General features: G+C 49.5%; 6 protein-coding genes across 6 annotated transcripts; 5 read left to right on the top strand and 1 right to left on the bottom strand.

The window, feature by feature from the left end:
- Positions 1-388: 388 nt before the first annotated feature.
- Positions 389-1,697, top strand: Z518_03781 (uncharacterized protein; the record flags this gene model as incomplete). The annotated part of the gene is made up of 4 exons (XM_013417491.1): positions 389-774; positions 824-876; positions 937-1,024; positions 1,103-1,697. 4 exons carry the CDS (start codon positions 389-391, stop codon positions 1,695-1,697), a joined length of 1,122 nt encoding a protein of 373 aa, XP_013272945.1.
- Positions 1,698-2,574: 877 nt separating this feature from the next.
- Z518_03780 (uncharacterized protein) lies at positions 2,575-3,592 on the top strand (the record flags this gene model as incomplete). The annotated part of the gene is made up of 3 exons (XM_013417490.1): positions 2,575-2,743; positions 2,794-2,862; positions 2,910-3,592. The coding sequence occupies 3 exons, from the start codon at positions 2,575-2,577 to the stop codon at positions 3,590-3,592; spliced, it is 921 nt and encodes a 306-aa protein (XP_013272944.1).
- Positions 3,593-9,502: 5,910 nt separating this feature from the next.
- On the top strand, positions 9,503-13,985 carry Z518_03779 (uncharacterized protein; the record flags this gene model as incomplete). Its single annotated transcript, XM_013417489.1, has 8 exons — positions 9,503-9,520; positions 9,599-9,923; positions 10,034-10,407; positions 10,447-11,004; positions 11,057-11,668; positions 12,727-12,928; positions 12,974-13,051; positions 13,123-13,985. 8 exons carry the CDS (start codon positions 9,503-9,505, stop codon positions 13,983-13,985), a joined length of 3,030 nt encoding a protein of 1,009 aa, XP_013272943.1.
- Positions 13,986-14,210: 225 nt separating this feature from the next.
- Z518_03778 (uncharacterized protein) lies at positions 14,211-14,657 on the top strand (the record flags this gene model as incomplete). Its single annotated transcript, XM_013417488.1, has 1 exon — positions 14,211-14,657. The coding sequence occupies one exon, from the start codon at positions 14,211-14,213 to the stop codon at positions 14,655-14,657; it is 447 nt and encodes a 148-aa protein (XP_013272942.1).
- Positions 14,658-14,696: 39 nt separating this feature from the next.
- Positions 14,697-15,093, top strand: Z518_03777 (uncharacterized protein; the record flags this gene model as incomplete). The annotated part of the gene is made up of 2 exons (XM_013417487.1): positions 14,697-14,935; positions 15,006-15,093. 2 exons carry the CDS (start codon positions 14,697-14,699, stop codon positions 15,091-15,093), a joined length of 327 nt encoding a protein of 108 aa, XP_013272941.1.
- A 220-nt stretch (positions 15,094-15,313) lies between these two features.
- On the bottom strand, positions 15,314-15,640 carry Z518_03776 (uncharacterized protein; the record flags this gene model as incomplete). Its single annotated transcript, XM_013417486.1, has 1 exon — positions 15,314-15,640. One exon carries the CDS (start codon positions 15,638-15,640, stop codon positions 15,314-15,316), a length of 327 nt encoding a protein of 108 aa, XP_013272940.1.
- Between the last annotated feature and the right edge of the window lie 184 nt (positions 15,641-15,824).

Raw genomic sequence — 15,824 nt, 5'->3', positions numbered from 1 at the left:
GAGGATATAGAAGTAGTAGAGAAGAGTATGATTCTCCTGTGCTCAACCGCAGGTCTCGACCGGTGGTGGAAGAAAGCAAGATAAGGATCGCTGCCGAAGAATGCACCAGCCCAAATTCGGAAGATGGTAACGCCGCCCTGTGCTCACAATTTGTCAGTCCGGAACCATATCTCTTGGCAGCTCTCAAGTCGATATTAAGATTCCTGCTCTCTCTCCATTCTGAATTTTAAATTTCAAATCATGGGTACATTCTCGTCCTGTTGAGGGCAATTGTTGTGATGGTTCTACACTCCGAGCGCTCGAAAGAAGCAACAACGCATGACAATCTCTAATTAGGCTCGGTCGGTTGCAAATGGCCCGTCAAGATTTCTTCTGCGCATATGAAGACATGTCCCTTTCCCGTACCGGTCTTAAAAACTCACGCTTCTGGCATCTATTGAAACAACAATCGGTCATGAGCGGCGAAGTGCTCCTTGTCCTCCTGCCCTGGGCGCCGCCCGATGACTATGTCCAGAACTTGGCGCAAATCAGCCCTGGCATCCGTGTTATCACACACAAGACTGGCGTATATGAAAAAGAAGTGCCCCAAGAGATATCCAACAAGACATGGGCCATGGCCACGATTCTTCTGACTTGGAGGATTTTCCCAACAAAGGAGCAGGCACCAAACCTTCGTTACGTGCAGCTTATCAGTGCCGGCTGCAATCAAGTCTTTGGACTGCCAATCTTCGAAGAAACTGACATCCCATTTTGTACCGCCAACGGTGTACATCCGTAAGAGACTTCTCCATCGCAGTATTGATGTTCCTATTGACGGTTGTAGACCACAATTTACCGAATGGATCTTTGCCACTTTCCTGGGCTTCCAGCATCACCGTAAGCGAGCGACAACACTCTCTCCGGCCTTGACTTTATTTGACATTCTATATTCTACAGTCCTCGAACACTACGAAAATCAAAAACTTGGAAAATGGGTCGACCCAGTGTCAGATGAGGGAGTTGAGGATGTTGTAGGCCTTCGAATGTACCGATACCCTCTTGCTCCCCCCTGCTAATGCCACAACTACCGCTCCGCCATGTGCTGATTGTCCGCTTCGCACAGAGGAGTCCTTGGCTACGGTTGCATTGGCAGACAGGTAGCTCGAGTGGGCAAGGCCCTCGGCATGGATATTCATGCTTTCACTCTGCGCGAACGTCAGACGGCTGAATCGAGGAAAGACGATTCATTCACTGAGCCGAACCTTGGTGATCCGGAAGGACATTTTCCGTCCAAGTGGTATCATGGGCCTGAACAGCTGAATGATTTCCTTGCATCGGACCTTGATCTGCTAGTGATCACATTGCCCCTCACACCATTGACGAGAGGTATGATATCGTCGAGACAATTCGAAATTCTTGGCAGGAAGAAGACCTTTGTCAGTAATGTAGGAAGAGGGCCCACTATTGACACCGATAGCTTGATCAAGGCTCTCGAGGAAGGCAAGATTAGAGGTGCTGCTCTTGATGTGACAGACCCAGAGCCTCTGCCTCAAGATCACGCACTATGGAAAGCCCCAAACGTCATCATCACACCGCATTGTAGCGGCAACTCGAACCATTATAACGAGAGAGTCCTCAAAATATTGGCATACAATTTGCGCCGTCTTGCGGAAGGCAAACCCGTCGTTAACATGGTTGACAAATCTTTGGGATACTAGTCGTTGGATAAATCATTGGAGTCAGTTCGTCAAGAAAGGGAGCTCTCATCTCCACGTGAAGCCACCAACCGCTACCCCAGGATCTGTCCTATAACTTGGCTTTCACACGCTCCTTGTCATCCACGCGGATTTGAAAACCAACCGTGGCACCAGGGATGAATGGCAGGGCCTGATCTGTTATGACTGAATTGACACAGGCTGTGGTCATTGTTGCGAAGAACCCCTCGTGGGAAAATTCCAACGCCATGTAGTGAGAACTACGTTCTTGAGATGTGCAGTATTGTATCACTCACGCCCTGACCCACAGAGCCATACATCTGCGAAGTAATCTGTTGAGTCCTTGCCTTACTCTTCACAGGCTAAGCCTAGAATGGACTAGCTCGCGCAGCACAAGGCTGCTGCCCCTTTCGAGCCATTGATCACCTACAGGCCATTGAGAGTGCTCTCCTACTGTAAGTTCTACTGGTATTTCAACTGCAGAAGTGATAGATTCTTGCACTAGCTCTATCTCTGACACTCCTTTTTTCAAACTGGAAGGTGGCTCGAGAAAGCGGTCGCAGCTGCTAGGACCTCCGACAACTCTCGGATTATAGTGTATTTGTATTCCATAGGAGAGTAGCCCACTGTGACAGGGAGGCGAAGACAAGGATGATGATTGAAGGCTGGCATGATGATGGTTGAGTGTCGCGACCTGGTGGTCATTTCTTAAAGCGGCATCGCCAAGGGAACGCCCACGTGAATTTGCCAAGCCACCTTTCTCCGCAAAACCTCGCAGCAGCGCAACCCGGAACCTTGATTGTAGGTCAGGATGTTGCCTGCCTGAGCTTCGTATCCTCGCTGGTATCATCTAATTTGTGCTCTGCAGAGACCAGCAACCATGTCTTATGATCCCAGAGAACATTTTCAACAAATCCAGCGAACACTGCAGCAGCGGAGCGGCAGGGGCTTCGGAGGTGTTCCTGGAGGAGGTCCTGCGGCTAGAGGTGTTTTGGCATTAGTCGGCCTCGGAGTAGCTGGAGTCGTGATCTCAAATTCTATATTCAACGGTATACTTGAATCTTTCTGGGTATGATCATGAGATCCTGACGAGATATAGTTGACGGTGGCCATCGCGCGATCAAATATAAAAGAATATCAGGAGTGTCAAAAGAGATCTACAACGAAGGTATGGAAAGGTTTTCCGGACGATTTCTGTACAGCTAACAGTAATAGGCACACATATCCGAATACCCTGGTTTGAAACCCCTATCGATTACGATGTTCGCGCGAAGCCACGAAACGTTTCCTCTTTGACCGGAACGAAGGATCTGCAAATGGTCAACATAACTTGCCGTGTTCTTTCTCGGCCTCGAGTGGAAGCATTGCCTCAAATTTACCGCACATTAGGCACCGATTATGACGAGAGAGTCCTCCCATCGATTGTGAACGAAGTTCTGAAGAGTGTGGTCGCACAATTCAATGCAAGCCAACTCATCACTCAACGAGAGAACGTTGCAAGATTAGTCCGGGACAACCTCACAAGAAGAGCTGCGAGGTTCAATATCATGCTCGACGATGTCTCCCTGACCCACCTCTCATTTTCGCCAGAATTCACGGCGGCGGTCGAGGCCAAGCAGGTTGCTCAGCAGGAAGCCCAAAGAGCTGCTTTCGTGGTTGACAAGGCAAGACAAGAGAAGCAGGCAACTGTTGTTCGTGCGCAGGGTGAAGCACGGTCTGCTGAATTGATTGGTGACGCCATCAAGAAGAGCAAGAGTTACGTCGAACTCCGGCAGATTGAGAATGCTCGCAACATCGCAGCAATTCTACAAGAGGCAGGAGGGAAAAACAAATTGTATCTTGACGCGCAAGGATTGGGTCTGAACGTCAATGCTGGTGAAGATTCTTCCAAAAAGTAAGGGCAGAGTGGTGGTAATGTATTTTAACGGGGGATCATGACTCCTTCGGCCCTCTTTGCAATTATGTCATTAGCGATCGGGGGATCAAAATATAACAATTCTTCACTCGAAGCAAAGTCTTTGGACCTCGAAATTTGGTATTGAACGCTTTCTGATCTTGTTCTCGTATGATCACATGACTTGCTCAAATGTGTACAATTTCACGATTGGAACCCAGATTCCAGATATCGTTCAGAAGAACCTACAAATCCTGACGTCCCAGTGGTTGGTAACTCGCATCTCTGTTCTCGAAGGAGAAACGTATGCCAGCCACAGTGACAGTGATAGGCGAGCTACTTCTACAGGCTACCTGTTACCACCTTCGAAGCATATATACGGATTACGATAGTTGGTGACCATTACCGAAGTGAGAATATAGGAGTTCTCCCTGTCACGTGCACGTCCCCACATCATGCACGATATTTCGCCCACAAACCCTATCTGAACAACCATGAGCCCAATTGATGCCGCGCTTTTGTGATCTAGCATCGCAAGATGCTCCAAATATTGCTGCTACTGCAAAGAGGCATGGTGTTAACCGTTCCACACTATCACGGCGTTGGAGAGGCTAAACAGGCAGTTGGGAGGAGCACATCGATTCCATGTCATTTCTCACGAAGCAACAGCAGAAGAATCTTATATCTTACATCAATAAGCTTACCGAGCGTGGCATACCTCCTACAAATGCAATGGTTCGAAATTTTGCGCATGATATATGCAAAAAAGGCCAGGCAAAAACTGGATTCATTCAGGCTCATAAGAAAGTACTCAAATCTAGATACCTATGCGGCGCAGATTTAAGCCGTAAAAAGGCTGATAATGTATATCAATATCGTCTTTACCTTGAGCTGGTTTGTGTCCTTATATTATTAATTCCATATAGATTGCTACCAAAATTGCAGAATACAACATCCTTCCGCACAACATAATCACCGAGGACGAATTACAAAGTACCAATTCGAGCGGGCGCTGGAAGAATCAATTCGGCTGGACGGCCACGGTGACACTATTGCAACACGGAGTTAGCCCAGACCAATAAAATCCAATCGCCGATTCCATCGGGATTCCGGTGCCAACGTAATCGATCGCGGAGCATTAGGACCACCGGCAACATCAGTCTTTCTAAAATCCAAAAATTCTCTTGTCACCTCTCTCACTATGGCTAAACGTTATCGTAGTATTCGCATTGAGATTAAGCAAATCTTCTATATGGTTGACGGTTTATGCATACGTAAACAAAAAAATATTAAGAAGAATAAAAGACCCCCCTCCCATAGTCCATCTCTAACGAACTTATAAATGGGGCGCCGCAGCCAGTGAAAGCTTCAGCCACACAAGTTCAACTACAGAAGAGTTTGAATCAGTGACCTCCCAACGTATGAACAAGACGACATCATCAACAATCACTGGCTGGAGCATTACGTTTACCCACGTAGGGCACCTAGAAAGCTAGGCCGGACAACCCTCTTACCTTACCTATGGTAGAACACTAGTAAGGCCCCTCAATTCTATCGGTTCGACTGCAAGCCGAGTGTTTTACCACTCGGTTACGTCCTTGATAGGTCAACCACGATTTGGTCAATTTTGAAGCAAGTTTTGGCATTATGAAATATAATCTTGATTTTTTTTTTTTTTAATAAAAAAAAAAAAAAAAAAAAAAAAAAAAAAAATGAATCGCCTGGTTAGGGCTTGGCGTTGTGTAGCGACGCCAAGAGCGACGAGCCGGCCAATCACGTAAGCCTACGGCTTAGCGGTGTCACGTAGGCACTCCCTTTGTCGCACCGTCATCGGATCCAATCCGTGGACCATGTGGCGGGGGGGCACCCTACTCGATAGATATCGATATCCTCGATATCGAGATGATCCACGCATCGGATCCAGTCTGTGGACCACCCAAGCCCTTACTGATCACACTCGAGATGGCTCGTACATACAGTACATAGAAACCGGAAGGAAGAGAACCTTTTCTGACCGCGCAGGCACCAGTCTTTCTTCCCCACGTGAGTGGGTCCACCGAAAATCGATTGAGCATCTCAAGCGACGGAGACGAGAACCGAAGGGCTGTCCTAGGACTCCATATCATTCGTCGATGCTGACCATCCCTTACTGGTTCAGAGGGGAGTATGCCGACTGCGATCTCGATCAAAGGGTCCTGTACTCATTAGTGTCGACGTTTTTCAGGGTCAGCAGGATCCCCCATCATTCTGCATTTTTCTACTTCAATCTGGGTTGCAACCTGCGTTACGACACACCCAAATTCCCAAGTCTCTGACATACCGTGCCATATTCGAAGCGTTGTCGATCATTCACGATCACAGTCTGGTCTCTTGCTGTTCGAGGGAATGTATCGGGAGAGCGACCACCCACAGCGAATCGCGTACAACAGCAACCTACTAAACACCAATTGAGCCTAGTTGTGCGAACGTTGTCCGCACGATGGAAAGGTACCTAAAAGCACACCATGTTCCTAGGGGTTTGAGGTACCTTTCCATCCACTTTGCCTCCCTCGCATAGTTGGCGCCTTTTGGTGTTCTTCAAACGACGTCGTTAACAGTCTTTTGCACTCGCCTTTCCACGCCCTTTTTGGGGAATGTATCCTTAAGCTCGATTTGGCATAGTAGATGGAAAGGCGCAACCAATGATGTAAAGGTACCTAACAAACCCCCCCCAAAAAGCCTAGTAAAATCGCACAAATCGAGGTACCAAAACATCAAAATTGAGGTACTCAATTTGCGAGCTCTTTACCTTATTGTTGCTCGATTCGCCATTTGTATGGACGATAGAAAGGCTTCATAGACAACGGAGGCACCCTGACACGCAACAACGCCAAAATCGAGTGCAGAAAGCGCTGTCAAAGGGCTTAACGACGTCGTTCAATGAGCGCCAAAAAGCGCCAACTATGCGAAGGAGGCAAATTGGATGGAAAGGTACCTCAAACCCCTAGGAAAATGAGGAGTGTTTCAGGCACCTTTCCACCATGCGGACAACGCTCGCACAACCAGGCTCAATTGGTGTTTAGTAAGGTCGCTGTTGTACGCGATTCACTGTGGGTGGTCGCTCTCCCGATACATTCCCCTGTTCGATGCGCCTCGCACTTGGTCTTTCCACCCCGTTCGAAGGGGGCGTGTTCGTGTGGTTGGTTGTGAGGGCGCAGGGCGCCCTAGGTTGAGGTTGGTATCGACTAATCGGGAATTGCCGACCCTATTAGGGCGCGTCGCCCGTGTCGGATCTATTTACTTCCTCAAACACGCCTAGCTTGAGGTTCTTCAACTCACTTGCAGCTCTAATACACAAAATCGCTCCCCTCTCATTGTGTTATATATTTTGTATTCCAAACAGATAATTGTCGGCACTCCTGGGAACCCCTGGCCTGTTGACTAGGCTACCATGAGATATTGATGTTGGGCCGAGAGAAGATTGACCGAGGTGCAAGCTACATAAAGGGGCACCGAAGGGTGCGGTGCACGTGACTAGGCTAGGCCCAATATGGACTGCCAACACTGAGTACGAGTCAGGTATTGACGTGTCGGATGGTTTTCCTATCCCATATCCCCTTTTTTTGTGTGTGTATATATTTCAGTTTGTTCCCAGCATGTAGTTTTGTAATGGAGTTCCGCGAACTGCGAAGCTTCATCGTCGAGTTGTGTCGTTATCAAGCTACCGCCGTCGTTGTCGAGCGTTCGCACTCATTCGCTTGTTCACGCGCGTCTAGCGCGTGAACAAGCGAATAAAGAATGAGTGAGATTTCATCAATCCATGAACCACGTCGAGTGGAAGGGCTGCCCCCCCCCGGGGGCACGTGGTTCATGGATTGGATCCGATGGCGGTGATCCCGGAAAATTGTTAATCCGAAGGTAGTTGTTCGGGAAACATTTGATCCGTTAGGGGTGGCTCATTGACCAGATCCAATCCATGGATCATGTCGATGTCGACGCCTCCCCTCCACAGACTGGATCCGATGGGAGCTGTTACGGAAAATGGTTAATCCGTTAAGGGTTGACCGGGAAATATTTAATCCGATACACGAGGCTTGGCAAGAGGCTCACTACCAAGATGCCCGAGCTCGACTAGTCTCGCTCAGTCTCGGCTTGTCTCGGCTCGTTGAGAAGCCTTGGCGTTCCATCCAGGAACGTAGAGATAAGCAGATTTCGACGTGCTGCAAGGGGCTCATGTCGGTCCCCTCGACTCCTTGCTCGACGGTGTGAAGTGTGCGCCTAATGCCGACATTCTCCGTTCCCCTGCAAAAACACCCTTGCGCGGGACGCTTCTGAAGTCAGAAAGTCCTGCACCCTCTGGCATTGGCCGAGTTCCACATGGAGCCGTGTCGCTACACGCAATTAGGACCCGAACAGCATCTCTGTGCAAACTGCCTGAATATTCGCACTCGACCGCACACAGCCTGAGTCTCCCCCCTGGGGTCCAGAGGACCCAAAGCGAAATTTGTCTCGAAATCAACTTTAAATTCCTCAAGCGACGGCATCCTACTCTGGCTTTCCAATCCCGGGCATGAAGCACAGGTCCAAGCTGTTGCTGCTGCCCACCACACCAAGTTTCTCCCAAGCGTCGGTAAAGTTCTCGACACACCACCAGTCTCGTCATACTTGCAAGGATACTCACCGTGGAGTCAAGAATTCAACCTTTTGCTACCAGTTTTCATAGTTTGACCAGGCTCGAAAGTCCTCGATAATCAATGGACAGGGCGCCTCGGCCTTGTGCGGTCTCCCTAAACTGTCGCCAAGGGATCCACATCCAGCCCAGAGCCAATAAGATGCACAACCTCGAACCAATCTCCTGTGTTTGTGCAGCTTTGCAAGCTCTCCTCTTTTTTCCCGGGTTGGACCTTTGAAAAGTTTTCGAGGTCCGTTTGTACCTTACAGCGATATGTTTTTGTCGTATTCTGCCTATTCGATCTCTCTTCTCCGCCTTTGCGGCTTCTATGATGGAGGCTCAAATACGGTCCGAAGACAAGGGATGACACGTAACTCGCACGAAGGCCGGCCTTCCGAGGCACAACTGGACGCTCGGAAATATGAAGACCGTTTGCAGATTCATGATAAGCAAGCAAGCAAGTCGGCATTGTCGTTGTTTGTCTTCGTGCCCCCGGTTCAGAATCAGCATGGGTGCTGGATACGCCATTTTTGTCCAACCAGGCACGGTTTGCCGTCGCTTCAGCAGCGAGAATCCCACGTCTCGCGACCCAGCTAAAATTTTGCAGGGCGATGTGTTTGATTCTGGCAGTTCCATGTGGAATCTGATGCAGTTCAATATCTAATCGATACAGGCTGCGGACAGTCTCGGATGTTTGACTTGCCGGCTGCTGAGTAAGAAGAGACAAAGGAAATGAACGGTTGTCAGAGTAGAAAAGCCTTTACCAGGCTCTCCAAAGTGTCTTTCACTTTCCATGTACCAATATGAAACCTTGCAGCCTTTCATTGACGGCTGAACCGCGCTCATATGTGAAAGCCAGAGCCACGCGTCTCCATGAGGCTCGTATCCCTTTCGTCTCAATTTTCAAAACAAGAGTCAGAAGGCTCTGTCTTGCAACGACGACACAGCCTACTCCCATGATTCTGATCTCCTCTCTTCAGAATGTTCAAGACCATCAGAAAGGGAGCACCAAGAGCTAAAGAGAAGCTTCGGGCAGACGAATCAAATCAAAATTGGCTTCTTCAATTCGGCGCAATCTCAGCATAAGGAGAAATGTGACCAAGGGTGAATTGTTCGTTATTCTTCCAAACACGAATATGTGACCGTCACAATGGAATTCAAAATCAAGAGAGAAGAGAGAGCTCTCTGGCACTTCCGCCTCCAGAGAAGCGGGTATACCGAGCATACTCCGGACTGATGCAGATTACACCACCACAAACGGAAATGTCGATTATGTTTCAGGTCAACAGGGCGGTGCCAAAGCATTGGCAATCCTCCAAGGCCTGTGTGGCCCAGCAGACTCAGATGATCTTTCAATAGCTCTCAGCAACGTCCAACCCGACCAAGAGTGTCTACCAATCCCACTGTCTGCGAAAACGAACAATAAGAAGAACAAAAGCGGGTGCCGATGATGATGAGGACGACGATGATGGTTATGAAGAGGAAGAGGAAGAACAGTCAGGGGATGAAGAAGGCAACTATACAGAATGGGTTTCACACAGTTGCCTCGATACCTCTCGGCCTCCACTGTCGGACGTTCATGGGATCTTCGACGCAATTGCTCAGGTTGCCATTGAAAATGGCTTTCTTGAAGCTTGTTTGCCCTTCGAAGAGCGAGGAATACGAGTCTTCACTTTGTGTTCCGGTACAGAGAGCCCTGTGATAGCGATGAGATTCCTGCCAAAGGTCCTCAAGGTTGCAGGGCAACGAGGTTTTCCAATATCAACATATCGGTAGTGCTGAAATTGAGCCCAGGAAGCAGGCTTTCATTGAACGTCATCACCACCCTCCAGTCATTTTTTAGAGATGTTACAGAATTTCCGGCACACGCCGAAAACCCGAACGACAAAGTATATTTTCCTTTCACGGCATATGGCCGACAAGCCAAGCCAACCAGGGGCGCTCATATTTTGATTGCTGGCTCGTCCTGTATCGATTTCTCCTTCCTTAACAAAGACAGGAAGAAACTTGAGCAGGATGGAGTTCGAGGCGAGTCTTTGGACACCATGGACGGAGTTCTCGCTTATGCGAAACAGTACCGCCCAAACTTAATCCTGCTGGAGAATGTCATCAAGGCTCCGTGGGCGAAGATCAAGGATGAGTGGAGCAAAGCCGATTACTCTTCCACGGTCATCAAATTGGATACCATCAATTACTATCTTCCATAGACGCGGAACCGAGCGTATTGTCTGTTGATAGACAGGAAGCACGCCGAAGAAATTGACTTCAATGTTGAGGCCGCTTCTGAGGAGTGGGCTAGTCTCATGGCTCGCTTTCAGCGTCGGGCATCGTCCCCGTACAGCGATTTTATCCTCCATGAAGACGATGAGCGTCTTCACCTCGCCAAGCGCGTGTACGACGGAAGCAAAGGACGACCATGGGCAGGCGACTGGGCGGCTTGCCGGAAGCGACATACAGCAATCCGTCTCGAACAGCACCTCGGAACTTTGAATACTTATACTAAGCGTGAGGGCAACTCACGGCCTAGAATGGATGACTCAGCCTGGCAGTCATGGGCCGTCGGTCTACCGATCCGGGTTCTTGATGATTTGGACACCAACTTCAACCGCCACGTCTGTCAGCGAGATTTCGACATGCGGTACAAGCATAGAAATATCGACATTTCCCAAAACGTCGACCGAGACCTAGATGCTCGGCAGTGGGGAGTTGTCGGATGTATCACTCCCAAAGGCAGCCTATTCGAAACTCTTCGAGGAGGTCCGATTGTCGGTCTGGAAGTTTTCGTCCTCCAGGGAATGCCCATTGGAAACCTCAAAGGAGCTGCAGGATCTTGCTGGAAATGCAATGACCGCCACCGTTGTTGGTGCAGCTATTTTTAGTGCTATCATTGCGTGTCATCATGCCGCGTCCGAAAACAAGACTGACCCAAGTCAACAGATCAGTATGTTCCAGAAGTACACAAACCAATATTCACATCGAGCTGCCCGGACACCTGCTCCTAGCACTCCACTGTTGAATGAGCGAGGGCTTATTAAGAAAGTTGGCTTTCATCCCTTGAGAAGCAGTCACGAGGTTTTCTCCTATGAATGTGCAACGTCCCTTAAATACATCATGCCTGCAGCAATCGCCGCTCAACCTCTATGTCGCCGTGAAGGTCTGGGTCAACACACCACTCGTCAACGCAAGCAATGTCCTGAGTGTTTCTACACTTGCTGTGACAGATGCAGTAGGCAGGATCATCATGGCCTCGAAAAGCTATTGCCGGCTCCCACTGCGGACCGCTCGTCTCCCAAAGACTTCATCCAACAGCTATCTCAGACACTGCCGCCGCTTTTGGCACTTAAAAATATCCCAACTCATCAGATTAATCGTCTTGATGACAGTGCTTCAAAGGTTCTAGCATTGATGCAGAAGGCTCTCGATAGGACAGTACGTTTCCAACAGGTGAAGTTCGAACAAACCTGGAGAGCTGTTTACGAATCTCAGCACTCCAAGCTAGAGCTTGATTTTCTCCCATACCATTCCCGGCGCAATTCATCCTTAGAAGGATCTAAAAGGCTACATGAACGTTTCCTTCTTGAACCTACACGGTTTCTGTTTGCCAAATTTCCATCGACAGAACCGGCAAGAAGCAAAGTGAGAGACTATCTCCGCCGTCCGGTCGCCAGGATGCGACCGTCTGGAAGTCTTCTTTCGGGCGTATGGCAGCTCTGGTGTTATGAAACGCCTTGTGAAGTTCGAATCCGCGGAACAGGTTGCGAGACACCGTCTTGGGAACAAATCATTGGACTAAAAAGAGAACCGTACCCACACTTGAATGTATTCACAGAACTGGAAATCCCGGCGCTACCTCAGATCAACAACCCTGACGAGGGCATCCTAAATCAATTGTCTGGCAGGTATCTAATGTCCTGCCGCCTGCGGAATTTTGTATCGAAAACAATCCCATTTATCATTAAAGGAGCGGCCAGTATTTCTTTTCTTGCGGTCCGATCCTCTGAATGATGCTTGTCTTGATCGTATGGTATTTGCGACCCAGCCACCTCAACAGAAATGGACCGACGATCGAACGGTCCTTGCGAAGCTTCCAGCCGCATGGAGACCAGTTGCTTCGCCAGAACTTGCTCGCGGTGTCAGGATCGTCTGTGATCTACAGATGTTCAACTTTTTATACCTGACGAAGGCAGACAAATTAGGAAATGACATCAGCCAGCAAACTTTCTTCCTCGGCCTAATGTGCCTTGCACAAATTATGCGTCAACCGTCTTGGTCGTCCAATTACCTCTTGATTTGGATCGGGGGATGAAGTGGCCAGAAGGCCGTACTGTCATCATCGAGCTTGAAGACAAGCCTGAGGCGCTCAAAGGTTTCGGCTGGATTCTATCGCGCGCTACCGATGTCCCACATTTGACACAGAATTGGCAATCTTTCGACGATTTGGATGATCTGAGATGCAAGTCTTGTTCACCGCAACCTCCCTACCTCAGGTGGCTCCTCAAGCTGTTCGTGGGAAGGACGCAGTTAGACCTTTCGAAGACGCGAAACAAGCAGCTGAGTATGAGGATGCCTTGAAACACAGACCCAAACCAGCAATGGCGACAATGCACTACCACGAAAAAATCGCTTTCCTAGATGTCCAAATCAACATAAAGATAATGGTGCACCGAGCTGTGGCAGAGCTTCCATCATGTGCGTACTCAGTTTCTGGAAAGACAGAATCTCATTAGCGTCCAGTTCACTATCATCGCCCTACTCTTCAACCTTCATTCGGCCCTCTGAAACTTTTGTCGAATAGTTCAGAGACGTTAATGGGTCAGCAAAAGTTGGGTCGCGCGAACTTTGGCCATCGCAGCATAAAATCCTCTCTTGGATGTATAGGCAAGAACAGTCGCCTCCAATCTGGGAAGAAATGGCACTGGTCGAATCGCGTCTGTCCTCTTTGGGATGGCGACTCGAAGCTAGAGCACTTGCTCCTACCCAAGTCCGCGGTGGAGCCATCGCAGGTGAGGTTGGAGCCGGCAAACCAACTACGTCGCTCGCTCTGGTCAATATGGACTACACGGAACGTCGATCAGGTTGCTCGTTCGACTCAAATTATTCTCTAAAGCACGTGCAATCTGATGCTACATTGATATTGGTGCCCAAAAACATAATCACTCAATGGGAAACCGAGCTCAAGGCTTGCCTAGACTGGACGAAGCTGGATACCGGAAGCCGTGATCCCGCTCATCCTCATTACATTCTTGTTGACTCCACCAAGTCCCTGGAGAGATGTTCTTTCTCCGACATCATATCGGCTACTCTCATTTTGGCTCCATGGGACTTATTTGAAGACACCGAATATTGGAAGAAGCTACGCAATGTCACCTGTGGACCCAACATTCCCGCTGGTCCTGGCCGTGCGTTTTATGAGTGGTTGAATGAAGAGATGCGGTTGCTCCGAGATGGGGTGGAGCAACTGCAGAGTCATGAATCGAAGTTTTGGGTATTCTGGGAGGAACTTAGGTGTGAGAGAAAGGACTACGATCGCTTTATGGCCTTTCTCAATAGAGCCAACTCCAAAGCTGAACGTGCGAAGAAGGATAAAAGTGGGAAGGAGGGTAGAACCAAGGACGAGACTGGCGATGAGGAGAATCATGAGAATGCAATGGACGTTGATCCTTCAGGGGAAATCCAGAACCACAAACAAAAGCAAGAAGACAACACTAAAAAAGCGGTCGTCGTCAGATCTAGAAGAAAACGATGACGACACACTAAGTGGCCATGTCTCTGCACAACTCGCAGGTAAAACTATAGAGAAAGGAGACACTGAAGATGTTATAGGGAAGCAAGAGCTCAAGAAATTCCGCAGCGATGGCAAAATCCCAACCCTCCTTCATATGATCTCATTCCGAAGGCTGATTGTTGACGAGTTCACATATGTCCGAGGGAAAACATTGCTTACTCTACTCCGACTTCATGCCACATCAAGATGGTTACTTTCGGAACACCACCGATCGATGACTACGATAGCGTAAATACTATATCAGAGCTTTTGGGCACACGGGTTTCTACTTATGACGAGCAAGGCGGACAATTCGAATTCGGGCGAGATGGATCTAAAATGGCCAAAGACAGATCTGAGGCGGAAGAATTCCAATCTTATCAGCGACTTATCTCTGCGGACTACAAAGAAACTATATATCGACATGTGGTAAAGTTTGCCAACATGTTTATCCGCAAAAATGGGGCCGATGTTAACCTCCCGGCCGTCCATCGTCATGAACGCTACTTCACACTTGCTCCGTCTGAGAGGATTGTGTACATCGATGTTGAAAGGATGGTCCATGAGCAGGATTGTCTGTTCAATAAAAGGAAAATCACCCAGAACAACGATGGAATGACCACTGAAATGAAGCTTAGGGCGGCGGTTGAGTAGAAGACGGGGCCCTGGGATGCTCTGCTGAGCTCAACATCAATGCTACGCAACTTGTTTGGAAATGCCGGAAATTGGGGATCTACCCGTGAAAAGGAAATTTTGAGACAACTGGTCGAAGAACAACAGGTGCTTTTGTATTCCAAGGCACGTGAGCTACTGGAATGGCTGCAGGAACTGTGGTATATTGCGGTTGAGGTGAAGCCCAAGCAAAAAGGCAAGATCGCTGGCAGACAGTCAACCAAAATGCCACCCAGCAGAGCACCAGAGCACACAACCACGTTCGCACGACTCATGCACAACATCAACGGTGGGAAATTAGCCCAAGGCGACGTGGTTCCAATCTTGCAGCACCTTCTTTGGAGCTCTCGGCAGCGAAGGCACCCACGAAGAGAGCGCCAGAGGCAAAGAGGGGCAAAAGTCGTGCCTGGATTTTTAGCGCTCCCGGACCAAGAATTGACAAAAGAAATGAATCTCCGTGTCGAAAAACTGGGACACACTGACCGCCGACTTGACTGCGCTTTCTGCGCGTGATGGCCACTGCAGTCAATGGAGATTCACTCGTTAACTGCGGAAAAGAAACTGAGGTGGTCGACCGCCGGGTCCAAATTTCGACCCAATGCGGTCACGTCGTGAGCAAGTGGTGCCTGCTCCGCTTCTCACGGAGGCGGAGGAATGGGAAGGCCCCGACGATGTTGTCCAAGGGTCGAGAATGAGGCAAGCAATTGCCCATCATTCGTGCGATTCCCGCCAGGGAGGTCGGCCTTGTCTTTGCACAAGCCGACGACCTCAAGGAGGCCTTCCTTGAGGAGTGCAAGGCGGCCGGGATCGAGTGTGTTGACGGCTTCGCCAACACGAGGCGAGCGGTGGAAGCCTTCGCTCAGGCGGCGGAAGAGTAGGCGGCTGGGGGCAAGGGCTCTCGGGTCCTTGTCCTCAAAGTCGACAGCCCGGATGCCGCTGGCTGGAACCTCCACTGCGCCAACCATGTCCCCTTTCTCGCGCCTTTGATGGTTGAGTCGACGGAGGAGAGGGACGCCCCCATGAGCCAAGCCATTGGTCGGTCCCTTCGTCCCCGCCAAACAAAGGAGGTACATGTGTACCACTTGGCGGCCAGGGACACCATCGAGCCAGGCAGGGTGGCGCCGCTCCAGTAAAGGGCCTGGGGGATGG

Source organism: Rhinocladiella mackenziei (assembly GCF_000835555.1).
Source record: "Rhinocladiella mackenziei CBS 650.93 unplaced genomic scaffold supercont1.3, whole genome shotgun sequence".
NCBI classification, from domain to species: domain Eukaryota; kingdom Fungi; phylum Ascomycota; class Eurotiomycetes; order Chaetothyriales; family Herpotrichiellaceae; genus Rhinocladiella; species Rhinocladiella mackenziei.
This window is presented reverse-complemented; position numbering and strand designations above follow the sequence as displayed.